At 41.3% G+C, this 17,547-nt stretch overlaps 1 protein-coding gene across 4 annotated transcripts in view; it reads right to left on the bottom strand.

The window, feature by feature from the left end:
- The window catches only part of UGGT1 (UDP-glucose glycoprotein glucosyltransferase 1), a 108,188-nt gene that overhangs the window by 22,970 nt on the left and 67,671 nt on the right, over positions 1-17,547 (bottom strand). For all 4 annotated transcript variants that reach the window (XR_002734397.3, XM_023225571.2, XM_023225569.3 and 1 more), the window contains 9 exons: positions 15,147-15,353; positions 14,268-14,399; positions 13,514-13,644; positions 10,271-10,366; positions 4,397-4,499; positions 3,498-3,577; positions 1,820-2,009; positions 1,144-1,302; positions 231-316 (listed from right to left, as the gene is read on the bottom strand). Coding sequence is in view for 3 of the 4 variants with exons in the window: in XM_023225571.2 (XP_023081339.1) it covers positions 231-316; positions 1,144-1,302; positions 1,820-2,009; positions 3,498-3,577; positions 4,397-4,499; positions 10,271-10,366; positions 13,514-13,644; positions 14,268-14,399; positions 15,147-15,353 (1,184 nt within the window). In the remaining variant the exon portion in view is untranslated. The remainder of the gene's footprint in view (positions 1-230; positions 317-1,143; positions 1,303-1,819; positions 2,010-3,497; positions 3,578-4,396; positions 4,500-10,270; positions 10,367-13,513; positions 13,645-14,267; positions 14,400-15,146; positions 15,354-17,547) is intronic.

The raw sequence follows: 17,547 nt of genomic DNA, 5'->3' as shown, positions 1-17,547 counted from the left end.
GGAATAATTAAGGAATAAAGCCTGACTATACTCATTAGCATCTATACCTCTTATTGTCTAATTCTACTCAACAATTCTTCTATATTTAATTTCCTGGGAAAACCACTGTTTCATCCCACATACAACTGCAAATTAAATTCAGGTTGCCTGACTGCCAGGTAGTATTCATTTAGAGCTAATGCTCATTTCTAAATGTTCTGGGAAAATGTACCTGCATCACTCACTCCTACCTGTAAATTCTATAAATATCTTCAGAGCGTCCCTTCCTAAGTCTGAGGATCCAAGCTCCTGGGTTGGCTTTCAGCTGAAAGTAGCCCTAGGACAAGAAGAAAAGTCCAATGTTAGCTCTCTTCAAAACACCAACATGCTATTTCTGAGGAACAGTTACTTCTATCTCTGAAATATCAATCAACTATAATGTGAATAACACAGTAAACAAACCAATGCAACTCTTAAAAAACCAAAACTACACATTAAAAACTCTAGCACAGGCCAGGTGCGGTGGCTCACACCTGTAATCCCAGCACTTCGGGAGGCCACGGCAGGTGGATCACTTGAGGTCAGCAGTTCCAGACCAGCCTGGCTAACATGGTGAAACCCCATCTCTACTAAAAAAGTACAAAAATGAGCCGGGCGTGGTGGTGCGTGCCTATAATCCCAGCTACTCAGGAGGCTGGGGCAGGAGAATCGCTTGAACCTGGGAGGCGGGGGTTGCAGTGAGCCGAGATCATACCACGGAACTCCAGCCTGAGCAGGAGTCTCAAAAACAACAAAAATCTAGTACAATAAAGGCCAGTCACACCAAGAAATCGTCTGCTCTTTAGCTGTGCTTCAGGGAAGAATCAACGTGTGATGCATGAATTTAAGTGTCGCACTTCCAAAGAAAAGAAAAAGGCTGTCAGCTCATGAGCAATCTATTTTCAGGAGCCAATTCAGTTATAGTATTCCAGCATGGTTTTTCTTTCGACATGTAATTCCAACCTACAAATTTAGCTGAACTAATGATTTCTATATTGACCAAATTCACTGCATAATGAATTTTGATCTCACTCTGTGGTTAAGAATGCTAACTGCTCCATCGTAAATTATAGGGCCCAAATTAACGTAACTACAATATCACTATCTGATGAATAGATTATTTACCAGATTGGCCATAACAATGGTGTCCACGATGACCGGGTTGGCTGAAGTTCCTAAGGTAAACTGCAGTCCCCGTGGAGGCTGGCCTGTGGTGATGTCGTAGCAATGACCTTCCAGTAACAGGTACTCCAGCTCATACTCAGCAGCCACTATACTGTCCACCTGCAAGCCAAAATCCAATCACTTGAATGCACTCAGAGACAACATGAATAAATCTGAAATGCTTTATGCAAAGTAAAGGAAGCAGACAAAAAGGACTTACATAATATATGATCATATTTTAAGACATTCAAGAAAAGACAAAACCATAATGACAGAAAGCAGATCAGTTGTTGCCTGAAACCAGGCGAGAGGAGGCTAATGTCTGCAAAGGGGTATAAAAGAACTTTTGGGGTAATGGAAATGTTCTGCGTCTTGGCTATGGTCGTAGTTAATGACTGTATACAATTATAAAAACTGGGTTGGAAAGAGAAAGGAGAAAAAAAAATAAGGAAGTCACTCTAAAAATGTGAATGAGGATAAGACACTAAACGTTGAAAAAAATGAGTTCCATGTGAATAAAGCTGTTGTTTTAAAAAATATCATACCTGAACACTGATGTCTCAGAGGCCCACCTAGACTAGGATTCAATCTGCTGTATTACACATGATTAGGTATTTGGAAGCAATGATAGTCTTACCTCTTCTAAATAAATATTATCAAGATCATATGGTGTTCTGACAGATTCTACCATCCAGCTCTCAGGTGTGTTCAAATTCAGAGTGAACAGTGGAGACTGAGGCATATCCAAAAATTTTGCTATTGGACCCTTAGCAAAACTACTGTCTGAAGTGAAAGAAATCTCTGGTTCTAAGACATAACGGTAAAAGCTGAAATTGAAAAGGAAAGTGTTAGATATTTTTCTATGTGACAACGGTACTTGAGTGTACAAGCCCTTACACAGGTAAACAACTGGTTAAAACAAATTAGATGTGGAGGAGTACCCTTCCAGATTGGGAAAAGTGTTTCCAAAACCATCTTTGACCTAATGATGCCTCCTGTGGTTGCTACAGATGCAAGAAAAGGCAAACAAGGACAGCACTGAGGAGGAGGCCACCCTTTCACACGGATGGCTGTCAGGGTCACAATTAGGTCCTGGGCATTTTCCTCCCTTCAGGGAGGATTCATTTTTCTCTTTAAAACCAATTCCTAAAAGCTGATTGGACTCTCAGGCTAGTCCTGAAAACACTAATAATTTACACATTTCCCCTATACAAGAATAATGGTGGAAGCTGGGAACCCTTTGGTTAATTGCAAATGCTGTTTCAATCCACCTAGAAGCTAACCTATAAAACACAGCACACTGGCAAGTTAGAAATTTCCCACAGCCACCACACTAACTGCTTTTTGTATGACTTTTTTCATAAATGACCATTCCAAAACTCATGACAATATATAGCTATATAGCTAAGCAAGCTTCCTCTAACATGCATATTCCAACTTGAAATGAATACTCTTCTTTTTTTTTTGAGACAGAGTCTCGCTCTGTCGCCCAGGCTGGAGTGCAGTGGCGCGATTTCGGCTCACTGCAACCTCTGCCTCCTGGGTTCACGCCATTCTCCTGGCTCAGCCTCCCCGAGTAACTGGGACTACAGGCGCCCGCCACCACGCTCGGCTAATTTTTTGTATTTTTAGTAGACACAGGGTTTCACCGTGTTAGCCAGGATGGTCTTGATCTCCTGACCTCATGATCCGCCCATCTCGGCCTCCCAAAGTGCTGGGATCACAGGCGTGAGCCACTGTGCCCGGCCAATATTCTTCTTTTAAGATGAAAAGCACAAATGGGGGCAGGTGTGATGGCTCATACTTGTAAACCCAGCACTTTGGGAAGTGAGGCAGATGGATCACCTGAGGTCAAGAGTTCGAGACCAGCCTGGTCAACATGGTGAAACCCCGTCTCTACTAACAATACAAAAATTAGCTGGGCGTTGTAGTGTGCACCTGTAATCCCAGCTAGTAAGGAGGCTGAAGCAGGAGAATCGCTTGAACCCGGGAGGCAGAGGCTGCAGTGAGCCAAGATCATGCCACTGCACTCCAGTCTGGGTGACATAGCGAGACTCCATCTCGGGAAAAAAAAAGAAAAAATCAAAGAAAAGGCACAAATGCAAGCAGCCTGGATTAATACCACCTAAATGCTACAAACACACTATGTTCCTAGAACTTCTGATTACAGTGAAATCTGGCAAAACTGAACATTTAGTAAATGACCATTTCAAACATGATGTCCACCTATAAATCCATCTGATCCTCCAACATGCAATATCAGACCTTGTATTCAGTACCATTCTTCAACTGTTTTCTTACATAGCATGTTTTACCTTTTTAAAGGCATGTCGGAAAGTTTGGATTGGCAGTTCATAAATACTCTCAGATTCATGTTTATCAGCTGAGCCAAAACCTAGAAGGAAAACCAGATGACAAAATACTTAGGATTTGTTTCTTCAGAAATTTATTATTTGACACTGAGATATTAATATCTCAAGAAAAGATATAAAGATAACAGCGATAGAGTCTGTACTGGAGAAACTTCTGGAAAACACAACTCTACTGCACAATCTACATCACACATACATAGGACGTAGCCAAAAATAATGGGAAGTAGGCTGCTGCAGCTCACTGCTCCTCACACAAAGGCAGTTACTGCGGGGACGCAGCAGGCAGATCATGGAAAAACTACAGGTCTCAGAGTCACCACTGACATGCCAAACGATGAAAAAACAGAGATACCAAGGCTCACAAAAAAGGTTAGGGATTTATTCGGCAATGAATGTTGGACTGACTGTTTCTTTGTCAAAGCTCTTTTAAATGTCCTAAAATTGTAACACACTATACATGTCTAAAACACATGCCAAAATAAAGAATCCATGGTAGTTATAAAAAAGGAAAAATGAAAAAGCATATTTATTTTACCTCTTTGCCATTATAAATTAAAATACAGCACAACTTAATTCCAGGATGTTTTACTCTAAATGAGGATGTTAATCACTTTTTTAAATTACATGAGGCAGCCACCCACACTTGCACCAACGTTCCAGGGCTGTGAAGCTGTTTCAGAGCCACTGTCAATCTTTGTGAAGACTGCTCGCCCTAGAACCCCATATAGCATTGTCCAGTGCCTGCTGAAGATAACTCAAGGAAAATGAGGCTCTCTGTGAATTTCAGAGCATATGACAACTTCAAACAAAGGTGATGTGCACTGCCTGCACAGCGTTCCTACCAAGAGCAAGGGAGCAAGTCTCTGTGCTTCTCTGGTGACAGGGTCAACGACAGCCACGACATCAAAGTACGTCTCCCCTTCCTTCGGCCTCAGTTTAATTGCACTGAAAGATCAAAAGGATAAAACATTAACCTGGAGGACACAGGAAACAAAAGCTTTTTTTGTACAATATAACCTTCAACCTTCTTAGCATTTCAAAGAACTTTAGGTCTAGAAAGACTAGACTATGATAATGGCCAACTATATGATTCTGTCTATCCCAAAGATTGCAAAACCTTAATAATGGATCTGAAATGGATGGAAAGGTCCATGGAAAGAGAGGAAAAACAGCTTGAAATTTTATTTAACCAAAAACTGAGAAAAGCTACTGAAGTTAGCTGTGATAGTCATTAAACATTATGCCAATTTTTACTTCTTGGCAAGAAGAGTACGAAGAGAAAAGGAATAAATCAATTTTTAAAAAATAATAAAAGAGCATTCCAGAAAACCTGCAAAGCAAAAAGGAAAAATATAATCACAAAATATTCCGTCTCAGCCCACTTAGCTGTATCTCTATGTAAGCCTTTCTAGATGCCTGTATAAACATTAGTTGTAGATACAGATTAGCAATTTTAAAAGTTTCCTTCCATCTCCCACTACTGTAGCATAAAGATTTCCACATGCTGTTACACAACAAGCACCCTGAATGAGAAATAATATGCTATTTACCAAACGAAGCTGTCAGAGTTTACTCCAGCTTTTCTTTACTGCTGGACATACAGATGGCTTCCAACCTGTAAACAATTTGTACGACCAACTTTCTCCACATTTGGAAATTTCTTTAGAGTCAAGGAAGTGCTAGACATGAGGTGATGGAGTCAAAGGACACAAATACTTTTGTGGCTAATAAGTACTGTCAAGCACATTTCCTGAAGAACTAAACAAATTTACAAGGCCAAAAAAATAAATTTCACCATATCCTTTGTCAGCATTAAGTTATAGATATTTTGCCTGTTCTTTTCCTTATTTACTTTTTTAGAGACAAGGTCTCACTCTGTGGCCCAGGCTGGAGTGCGGTGGTGTGATCACGGTTCACTGAAGCCTCTACTGTCTGGGTTCAAATGATCCTCTCGACTTAGCCTCCTAAGTAGCTAGGACTACAGGCACATGCCACCATGCCGGGCTAACTTACAATTTTTCGTAGAGATGGGAGTCTCACTATATTGACCAGACTAGTCTCAACTTACAATTTTTCGTAGAGATGGGAGTCTCACTATATTGACCAGACTAGTCTCAAACTCCTGGCCTCAAGTGATCCTCCTGCCGTGGCTTCTCAAAGTGCTGACATAAGCCACCACACCTGGTCCTTGTCTTTTTTCTGTTTTGTTTTTAAAGACAGAGTCTCACTCATTCACCCAGGCTGGGAGTACAGTGGCATGACCTCAGTTCACTGCAACCTCCACCTCCCAGGCTCAAGCAATCCTTGTGCCCCAGCCACCAAAGTAGCTGGGATTACAGGCACATGCCACCATGCCCAGCTAATTTGCGTATTGTTAGTAGACACGGTGTTCTGCCATGTTTGCCAGGCTGGTCTTGAACTCCTGGCCTCAAGTGATCTGCCTGCCTTGGCCTCCCAAAGCACTGGGATTACAGGCGTGAGTCATCATGCCCAGCCCCCTTGTCTGTTCTTAACTGAACGGTAACTTCCTGTTGCATGGACTCCCTGTGAAGTCACACTGACTTTGGTGACTTAAAAGGAGCAGGGACCTCTAATGAACATTTAGAAGGACTCAACTTGAAAGGATTGAAAATTATACCCAATTTTTGAAAACCGTTAACTGTTTAAACCATTATAGTTTGTTTGCTCTGAACAATACTATAATGTGGCTACCATACTAACCACTACTTTTATTTTTTTACCAAACAACATTTACCTAAGTGGAATGAATACAAAAGAATACCACAAAAAAGCATAACCAAGAAAACTGGAAACAATTTACATGCTCATGAAGGTTATTTCACATCTTAACTGCTTTGGAAATAACCATCAGAATAGCTTCGTGACCGTGTTGAGGTAGGTGCTTTCAATCTCTGGTATTATTAACAATTTCAGATTAAATCCACTGCCGGTGATTATTCTCCCAATACAACAAAACTTCTGTTACTCTAACACAACTGTTCTCACCGTGTGGCTCCAGAGCAGCGGCATCAGCTTCCCCTGGGCATTGGTGAGCAGCAAGACAGGATCCAACCCGGACTTACTGAATCAGAAACTCTGGGGACGGGTCCAGCAATCTGCATTTTAACAAGCTCTCTAAGTAAAAGCCACATTTTGAGAGCCACTGCCCTAATATAATTTGCACCTCTCTGCTATTCTAGAATTCTAGAAGGAAAAGCTCATTAGAAAATAGCATTCTACAAAGGCTCACAAGGGAACCAGAGCGTCTCAAACAGGACTCTACACAAGAGGGTAACCTCAAGTCATGCCTGCCCACACCAGGTTTGGGGTAGAGTTTCACACATGTTCACATTCTGAGCCAGCAGTGTTCGAGGTGATCAGCAACAGGCACACCAGAAACGGACCCTGTGAGCTCCTTTACTCACCCCACATCTCTAGAACAAGAAAAAGGGACTAGAAAAAAAGCAAGGAAAGAGGAGTATTTGTGTGGAAATGGAAACAATATGAGCAACATCATGTTTAAGTGTATTCACTATATTGGTCAAAGACCAGAATAAAACTAAAAGTGACAAAGACAGGAACGAGATTTGGAGATTACACACATTTGCCTAGGGTGCGCAGAGTAAGTGTCGAAGAACACTGTGCTCACTAGCATTAATGCACACGGGAATCCCCCAGGAGCAACCTGTTAAAATGCAGACACGCTCATTCCTCAGGACTGGTGTGGGTCCAAAGCCTGTATTTCCAACAGGCTCCCAGACAATGTCTTGCTGCTGCTCCATGGACTACACTTTGAGGGCAAGAATATACATAACTGATGGTTCAGATCTTTCTACTTCTAGCATAAATGAGAAACTTCTGAGTTAAATGTAATAAACGTTAATTTAAGTGACACAACTCCCAATAAGAGGAATTTCTCTAATAGTAATTATAATTTGTCTCATAATAGAATTTACAATTAAGGTATTTTAATTATACAAAACATGGAGACCCATGGAGAAGAAGATTTCTATAAAGGGAAGAGGTCTTGGCTCAGGACTCGCTACCTCTGACAAGAAGGGTAAACAAGACGGCAGGTTGATAAGGAAAGGTTTCCTCCCGCTGGTGACTAATGAGTCACTACCTGAGAGTTCACAAAATCTTGAGAAAATGGGTGCAATCTGGGTGCTAATGGCCAAATTCCACAAGGATTATCCAGGAGCCACAAGAATCTTCACTCACTGCTGACATAAAAAATTAGGACACACAACTAGTGCAAACAGAGGGTTTCCATTCCAGCCTACAATCATCAAATGATCTGACCACACAAACCTCATCCCCACAAGGATTGGTCATAAGAAAACACAGGTCCACTAAACCAAAGTCCAATCCATGCCAGACTAATCAGGTCAGAATCACAGACAAGTAGAATGCAGGCCTCTGTATCTAAAGCCTCCCTGGGGATTCCAAGGCACAATCAGTGTACATGTATATACCTGCCAGCTATAGCAAAGGCTACAATACATTACTGTGCAGGGCTCTCTCCTAGAAACAATTACATCTAATCATGAAGAAGCAACTCAGACTGTGAGACATTCCATAAGACAACTGTCCTGGACTCTTAAAAAAGGTCATCGTAAAAGACAAAAGACTAGGAAAAAAAAATGGCAGAGAACTCTTCCAGATTAAAGGAGACCAAAGAGACACAACTCTGTAATATGTAATCTGGACCAAAACAAATACAAAAAAACAGTTGTAGACGGTCATTACAAAGATACTGGAGACATGTGAATAGAAATTGTTTTTTAATATTACTATATCAAAATTGTAATGTGGAGAAGTCCTAGCACTCAGGATACACATGCAGAAAACATCAGACATGTTATGTCAGGATGTCTGCAATGTATTTCCAAATGGCACAGGAAAAAGTATGACCATGTGTGTATGCAAACATATAAATAAACTAACGCAGTTACTATAAGTACTACACAAACACACACATGCAGACACACACACACACCAGGCACACGTGCAGATGACGGAGATAAAGCAAATGTGACACACTAACAACTGGTGAATCTAAGTGAAGGACATTTGGATGCTCATTATATTAGTCTTTCAACTATTTCTAGGTTTAAAACTTTTCAAGGCCAGGCGCGGTGGCTCAAGCCTGTAATCCCAGCACTTTGGGAGGCCGAGATGGGTGGATCACGAGGTCAGGAGATCGAGACCATCCTGGTCTACACGGTGAAACCCCGTCTCTACTAAAAATACAAAAAACTAGCCGGGCGAGGTGGCGGGCGCCTGTAGTCCCAGCTACTCGGGAGGCTGAGGCAGGAGAATGGCGTAAACCCGGGAGGTGGAGCTTGTAGTGAGCCGAGATCGCGCCACTGCACTCCAGCCTGGGCGACAGAGCGAGACTCCGTCTCAAAAAAAAAAAAAAAAACTTTTCAAAACAAAAAAGTGAAGAACAAAAAGGCAAACTCCCTCATTATGCTAAGCTTATTTAAAACAAAAGTTTTCAGCCAAGCACATTGGCTCACGCCTATAATCCCAGCGCCTTGGGAGGCTGAGGCAGGTGAGTAACTTGAACCTAGGAGTTTGAGACCAGCCTGGGCACCACAGTGAGATCCCATCTCTATAAAAACTACAAAAATTAGACAGGCATGGTGGCAAACACCTGTGGTCCATTCTACACAGGAGGTTGAGGTAGGAAGATCACTTGAGCACAGAAGGCGGAGGGTGCAGTCAGCTGAGATCACGCTACTGCATCCTAGCGCAGAAGACAGAATGAAACCCTATTTTTTACTACAAAAAAGTTTTCAATAAAAGATGAACGAGACAAGTACTTTAATAATCTGTTTATTTTACTATTATTATTATTTTGAGATGGAGTCTTGCTCTGTCTCCCAGGCACGATCTCTGCTCACTGCAACCTCCACCTCCTGGGTTCAAGCGATTCTCCGGTCTCAGTCTCCCGTGTAGCTGGGATTACAGGGACCTGCCACCATGACTGGCTAATTTTTGTATTTTTGTAGAGATGGGGTTTCACCGTGTTGGCCAGGCTGGTCTCAAACTCCTGACCTCAGGTGATGTGCCGGCCTCAGTCTCCCAAAGTGCTGGGATTACAGGCGTGAGCCTCCACGCCCAGCCAATGTTTATTTTTTTGTGAGACAGGGTCTCACTCTGTTGTTCAGGCTGGAAGTGCAGTGATGCGATCATGGCTCACTGTAGCCTCTACCTCCAGAGTAGCTGGGACAACATGCTCATGCCACCACACCCAGTTAATGTTTTAAAGTTTTTTTGTAGAGACAGGTCTCCCTTTGTTCGCTGGTCTTGAGCTTCTGGGCTCAAGCAATCATCTTACGTTAGCCTCTCAAAGTGCGAGAATTACAAGCATGAGCTAACCTGACCTGCCTTTGTTTATTCTTGAATTTAAGAAAAGTACAACTGCTCTGTTTAATAAATGCAGTCTGTTTTCAACTACAAGGGTGCACTAAGAGTTATTTCAGATTTAGTTAGAAATAAATGTCAGTTTTCATGCAACTGAGATTTGCATATGAATTTTATCTACGAACACAAATATATGTATTATAAACTGCACACCAAACAAATGTTCGATTCCTATAAGAACTTACATATAAATCTTATATGGTAAAATGAAGGAGCTGAGGTAAAGGCAAATGTTAAGAGTTTAATATTCAAGAACATGCACAAATTCAACATTAATTCTATACCTGTGTCTGTCTTCAAAAAACTGGTACTCAATTCTTGCATCTCCTTTGGGTTGTGCTGACAGGAGAGCATCCACCTTCATTACCAAGTCACTTGCCCTGAAAGAAGGGGTCAGAGAAATCTTAGCGTCTTTTTAACTGAAAGTTTTCCAATTATTGCCAAACATATCATCAGCCCAAATACTGAATGCTAACAAGATGGTTTGAACCAGGTATAAAGTCTGTACTGACAGGACTAAGAAAGAGTGATTAGTAGTATAACCTTGGAGAAGTTACTCATTTTCCCACACGTGAAATGGAGACAGCACCCATTCTGCATGACTCCAGTAAAACTGCATAAAACTCTGTAATGCACCTAGCTGAGGCCCTGGCCCATTACAGGCTGTCAATATTATTTACATTCTCCTTTGTCCTTTTAAAACTATTACTTTTTATGACTATTAGAGTAATAGTTCACTGGAAAATAAACACAAAGGCAAAAACTGAAATTACACATAATATCAAGAAATAAGCTCCGATATTTTGGCTTATAATTCTACAGTTTTAAAAACATATAAACAAATTATACTAACTGACAGCCTGCTTTTTCACTTAAAATATACTATAAAAATCCTTTCCTTGGTTAATAAATACAGTGGGATTTCAATATTTTTGCTCGTTTGTTTTAGTCAGGGTCTCACTCTAGTTGCCCAGGGCTCAATCTCAGCATCCTCGAGCTTCCAGGCTCAGGTGATTCTCCCACCTCAGCCTCCCAAGTGGCTGGGACTACAGGTGTGCACCACCAGGCCCAGCTAATTTTAATGTATTTTTAGTACAGACAGGGTTTTGTCATGTTTCCCAGGCTGGTCTTGAACTCCTGGGCTCATGCAATCTGCCTGCCTCGACCCAAAGTGCTGGGATTACAGGCATGAGGCACCGTGCCCAGCCTATTTCAATATATTTATGACTGCATAATGTTATATTTATGGACACAAAATAATCTAAATATTCAACCAACCATTGAACAGCTATGTTGTTTCTAATTTCACTATTATAATTAACACTGCAGTAAACCACTATTGTCCCTGCCCCATCTAAAATTGATTTCTAACTGAAAAAGATCTTGAACTAAACCTGAAAAAAAAAAAAAAAAAACTCCAACTTGCTGAACCAAAGACTAAATCCTGAATAAGAATTTTAAAAGAGCACTTGTGAAATGTATTTGAACTATAATTAAGCCCATACATTTTCTTTGAACTGAGCAAATACATCAAATTAACTATTTTGGTTCAACTTCTCAATATAGATGCCAAATATATATCATACAGGCCATTCTCTTCCTGTGATGGGTCAACATGGTTACAAAACATGTCAAGGGACACTTGGTTACGTGGACTGGGGTGAGCAGGCCAACAAGAAACTCCCTGAAGGCTGATGAAGTACAATGATCAAAGTGTACAGAGCTAAGCTTCAGGGCAGCCTTGGGGATGCAGACTGGGTCATGAATGAAAGCTGTGGCTGTCACGGAGAAGGGGGCCACTCCAAGGTGGAGCAGCTCTGGCACTAATGAAAACCCGATGCAGACAAGGTAATTTTGGGAAGCCTAAGAGTTTTAGCATTCATCTTTTGGCCCCATGACTACCTGATTTCCCTAAATTCACCCAGGAAAGATAGAGAGCCATCTCTTCGTTGGCAAAAGGCAAGTCTTCTAGGCACAGTCTGGCAATTATATCACCCAAAAAGACTCCAAGGAGCTCCCTGCAATGGTCCAACAGCACGCCACACCAAGCCTATGCCTGTGACATGACTGCTTCGAGTCACAAGTACCTCCTGGCCTACATCAAGGGAAGCGTTTCACAGGTCGGGACAAGGCATCACTCAGGAGTCACTGAGGTAAGAGGGATCCTCCTTATTTGTAGCCCCAGTACTGGCCAAAATGAGAAAAGATTTCTTCCCAGGTCATACAAGACACGGCAACAGCTGACTCTGACAGCTATCCAAGTCAACACTTCTCTAAAACATGCTCTTGAACTCTGTAGTATGAGGATGTAAGAAAAAAATTCAGCAGCACTGTTTTTTTTTTTTTTTTTTTTTGAGACAGAGTCTCACTCTGTACCCAGGCTGGAGTGCAGTGGCACAATCTTGGCTCACTGCAACCTCCCAAGCAGAACTTTTAAATTTTATATCCTCCAACTATGCATCAAAGAACACATCTCCACAGAACGGGAGAAAATGTTTACAAATCATGTATCTGGTAAGAAAGTGACATCCAGAATGTATAAAGAACCGCTACATCTCAACAACGAAAAACAACGCAATTAAAAATGGGCAAAGGACTTGAAAAGACATTTTCCCAAAGATATATAAACGGCCAATCTGCACATGACAAGATGTTCAACATCACCAATCATTAAGGAAATGTGAATCAAACCACAAGGAGACAGCACTTCATACCCACGAGGATGGCTATTATAAAAAACAAACGAACAAACCCCTCCCCGCACCAGAAAATTACAAGTGTTGTGAGGATGTGGAGAAACCGGAACTCTTGAGCATTGTCAACGGGAATGTAAAATGGTACAGCCACTGTGGGAAAGGTATTGCGGTTCCTCAAAAAATTAAACATAGAAATAGATCTTCCAACTACCCAGTTATTTGATATTTAACGCAGAAACTACGTATGTATAACAATGGACTCCAGGGTTCATCCAAACAATTTATTTTCTTCCATTAAGAGAAACAGCACACTAAAATAATCAGCTTATAATAATATTGAAAGAATTAAAATTAAAAAACTAACAACAACCAATTCATCACACCTTTGAAGATACATGGGAAACAACTCAATATTCTGCACTGGTAAATAAAAGAAAGATTTAAACTGCCTTTCCTTTCCTGAACACAATAAAACTGAAGGGTAACCAAATAGACAATGAGGAAAAGTATGACTTTACATAAGTATTCCAGGTAATAAATAAACTAGCCTCTTTACTTCTGCATATATTTGAAATTTTCCACAACCCAAAATCATAAAAATAAAAACAAAGAGAACTAATTCAGTTCTTTAGAGAGTACCCTACAAAATAAATTATCTCGTTTCAACAGAAGCATACATTAAAACTGGAATTGAAGAGTACTGTCAGATTTTAAAACTGGAAATAAAACACCTTGGGATATGTAGTATGAGTAACAACATACAATCCTAACTGATCAATGAGGAAAGTCCAATTATATAACCCCTGTAATTCCTCCTATGGCAAAACTTACACATCTTCTTCTACCCGAAGCTGTTGAATATGAGATTTTATTTTCTGTCCTGAGGTTTTTAAGATGATATTTTCGAGGAGGTGGAAATCGTCTTGATTAAAGAGCTCACTATCCTCCAGTGGCCCAATGATCTGTGAAGGAGAGAAGAGCAGGGCTCAGAGCTGGAAGGCTGCCTGCACTCAGCAAGCTGGTAAGGAACCCTGTGGCGTCCTCAGGCTATCTCATACACCAGATCACCCTAAAGACCTGAGACAGGTACATGTCTAGATAAAATCAGTGAAATAATAGAAAGTGAAGCCCAAAACAAATACTTGCAGTTATTTACTTATCAATTCCTCAAGGACACAGTGTAAACCTGTGTGCATCACAGTATGTTACAGTAAGCAAACTCCAAAGTAAAATAAAATCGTAATGTAGTTTTCATTAATTCTCCCTGCATAAAAACAACAAAGGCTACTTTATGTGTCAAAGGCCGTACTGACTGACTTTCTGAGAGCCACCACACTCTCACCGCCTCACACAATCGCAGGACACAAATCAACAGCAGGAAGGCTCTATCATACGGGGATATCTGTCTGTGTCAAAAAGCACAGCTCCTTGGAAATAGGAGGCAGAAACATCAATGGCACTTCATAAACCCCAATCACCTTTGAAAAAAGAGTGGCTCTGTTTGAAGAGTTTACTAGCTTCAGAGGAGAATGCTGCAAAGACTGTTCACCGATCTAATGTGAAGTCAAGCTTGACAAATCCTCACCCTTCCATTGCTGATCACTGCCCTCTGTCCCTTCTTCAGCTTCAGAACATCCCTGCAGTACACGGCATGAGACAAAATGAAATCCATTTTGGAAGACTCAAAGACCTCTTTAAAAAGACTGAAATCCATTCCCTAGGAAAGTAATCATTATTAAGGAAAAATAGTCGTTATTAAGCAAATCATATAAACAAATAAACACAGTGAATAAACCATAAAATTTTCTTTCCCTGGGTAGTGATAACTAATTTTCATAATTAAGATGTGTCAATTCTCCAGTCTCCCTGCCATCTCCCTACTACTTAGAGTAACTGCTATTTCCTTATCTTTTCCTGTGATTTGTTCGACTGGCAGACTATTCATCATTCCTTCACTCTGCATTTTTAAATCTTGCTAATTTCCAGTGACAGCCTCTTTTCCTAACTGAAACGTCAAATAGTGTATACTCATCATTCTGTAAAAAATTTAAAAACCACAAAAATGTGTCAAAAAATAAGTAACAAAATATAAATGAATAAACACAGGCTTATTCTGGAAACACATCAAGAACATATAAGCCTTGAACCCATAACTGGCTCACAAGTTGCTCTATAAATAAGCCATATTGTCTCTTTTAAAAACTGTGCGTAACAAATGGCCCCATACTTAAAACTCACAAAAACTCAAATCATGCACCGCACGAAAGCTAGGCAAGGTTAAAAGTAATAAAGGGAATGTGACGGAATTATTTCTTGGAAATATTCTTCCAAATTAAACAAGAATTCCCCGAGACTCAGGACTAAAATGACAAATCACGATCATGAATGGACCACGGAAGCTGTAGTGGGTGAGCTTCCGTGGCAGACAGAATGCGGCAGCCTCATGAGAGGCTCGGAGCCTTACCCCAACAGAGAACTCCGCAATGTCAGCTCCTGCAGCCAGGGCCTCTGCAGCCCCCTCCTTGGCCATTTTGGTGATGAAGTTCTTAGCAGCGTTGGAAGTCTGAGTTTGGAGAGCTGCCCAGATTGCTCTGGAGATCTGAGTGTTCTCGTAGCTTATCTCTTTGGCAGGATTATTGATCATGCTTATTCTAACATTGTTACTGGATTTCTGTTCACAAAATGGGAAACGGGAGTCATACTGTAGATGTTTTTGAACTTAAAAAGCAGCATTAACATCGGTCATGTTCGATAAGTAGCAAATAATATCTCTCTTAAAAGTCTCCGGCCGGGCGCAGTGGCTCATGCCTGTAATCCCAGCACTTTGGGAGGCCGAAGCAGGCAGATCACGAGGTCAGGAGTTCAAGACCAGCCTGGCCAATAGAGTGAAACACTGTCTCTACTAAAAATATAAAAAATTTGCCGGGCGTGGTGGCAGGAGCCTGTAATTCCAGCTACTCGGGAGGCTGTGGCAAGAGAATCGCTTGAACCCGGGACGTGGAGGTTGCAGTGAGCCAAGATCGCGCCACTGAACTCCAGCCTGGGTGACAAAGCCAGATTCCATCTCAAAAAAAAAAAAAACAGTCTCGCCCAGGCACAGTGGCTCATGCCTGTAATCCCAGCACTTTGGGAGGCCGAGGCAGGCAGATCACGAGGTCAGGAGATCAAGACCATCCTGGCTAACACGGTGAAACCCTGTCTCCACTAAAAAAAATACAAAAATATTAGCTAGGCGTGGTGGTGGACGCCTGTAGTCCCAGCTACTCAGGAAGCTGAGGCAGGAGAATGGCATGAACCTGGGAGGTGGAGCTTGCAGTGAGCCGAGATCACGCCACCGCATTCCAGCCTGGGTGACAGAGCGAGACTCCATCTCAAAAGAAAAAAAAAAAAAAAAAAAAAAGAAAGTCTCAAGTAGTTCTCTGCATTCAGAATAAAATTAAAATGCCATCATCAAGCACTCAAAACTTTACATGAAGTGGTTCCCAGCCCACCTTTCCAACTTCATTTCTTACCCCCCCTGTAAATACAGCATAAATTACAGACCCTCAGAGTCCCATCTCTACCCAACACATTTTATATTCTTCTACCACACATGTTGTATTCTTCTAACACACTTGTGTTAGAAGTGTTTTCAGTGCTCTGCTCAAATCCTTCTTCATTCACATGGCCTTCCCACATTTTGGCTTTGTGTGTCCCAGGACACACAAAGCCAAAAAACGGCTTGTACCAATAACATAAGCAATAGAAACTTACATTTGGGTGTACCAAAAGACATACAAGAATATTCGTCACAGCAGTCTTAGAATAGCACCAAGCTAAAAACTCAGCTGTCCTTCAAATAACTTCAACAAACAAAACTTTGTGGTACAGCCATACGATATAATACTACAGAATGAAAAAGGATTATATACACCTACCTGTAACAACATGAATAAATCTCACAAAAGATTGGGCAAAGAAGACAAACACAAATGAAATTGCATAAGATTCCATTTTACCAAACTAAAAGATAGGCAAACCTATTCGCTAACATGAGAAGAGGGAAGAGGGGTAGTGTCTGCGCACAAGTATGGGAGGGCTTTTAGGAATTTGAGAATTCTCTATTTTTTGACCTGAGCGGTGGTCACAAGAGTGTGTTCTCTTTGTGACACTGTGTATCCTATGATTTGAACACTTCTTGTGAACCTACATTTTATTTTAATTAAAATAGTTATTAAAAAATGCAACTCTCCTTCCACATTCTCCTACCTTACCACCATGTGAAGCTTTACACATTTGTGTTAGAGTGCCTTTCACATATAACTATTGCCCTTAGCGAGAACTGCCCTGATCTAACTTCGAATGGACCACAGCCTTTGGTTCACTCCTTGATCAATAAAGGCACTCGGCACATGAGTGAAACTGAAACCACCTGGATATTTCCTTATTTCAGTAAGCCTTCCCAGGTACGGGGTGGAAAGGGGACCATGAGGAGGGTTGGGAGGTACGGACGAAGATGCAAACTGAAACAGCTCAGGAAAAATAATTTTGCCATCTCATCCTCTAACGATGACACTCTCCAGAACAATCAGCTGCTTCCCAACCACCTGCCATCGCCACTCACTCAAGCCCAGCTATTCACAGCAGCATATCTTTTCAGAACGTCTGTGTGTATCCCTCAGTGCATCTGGATCTACTTCTACTAAACCCACACGCTGCCATTCCTGTGTGCTACTACCCCACGTCCAGACCTCTGTCGTGGTAAGGACCCCATCTCCCCGATACAGTAGACAACACAACTGTTGGAGCAACTCTGCGCCAAGAACATGAACAGGCATGTGATAAAACTTGTCTATGACGAGGATTTCACTGTTTATTTTTTTCTC

Source organism: Piliocolobus tephrosceles, chromosome 11 (assembly GCF_002776525.5).
Source record: "Piliocolobus tephrosceles isolate RC106 chromosome 11, ASM277652v3, whole genome shotgun sequence".
Lineage (NCBI taxonomy): Eukaryota > Metazoa > Chordata > Mammalia > Primates > Cercopithecidae > Piliocolobus > Piliocolobus tephrosceles.
The sequence above is the reverse complement of the archived record's forward strand: the minus strand, read 5'-3'. Positions and strand labels throughout refer to the sequence as shown.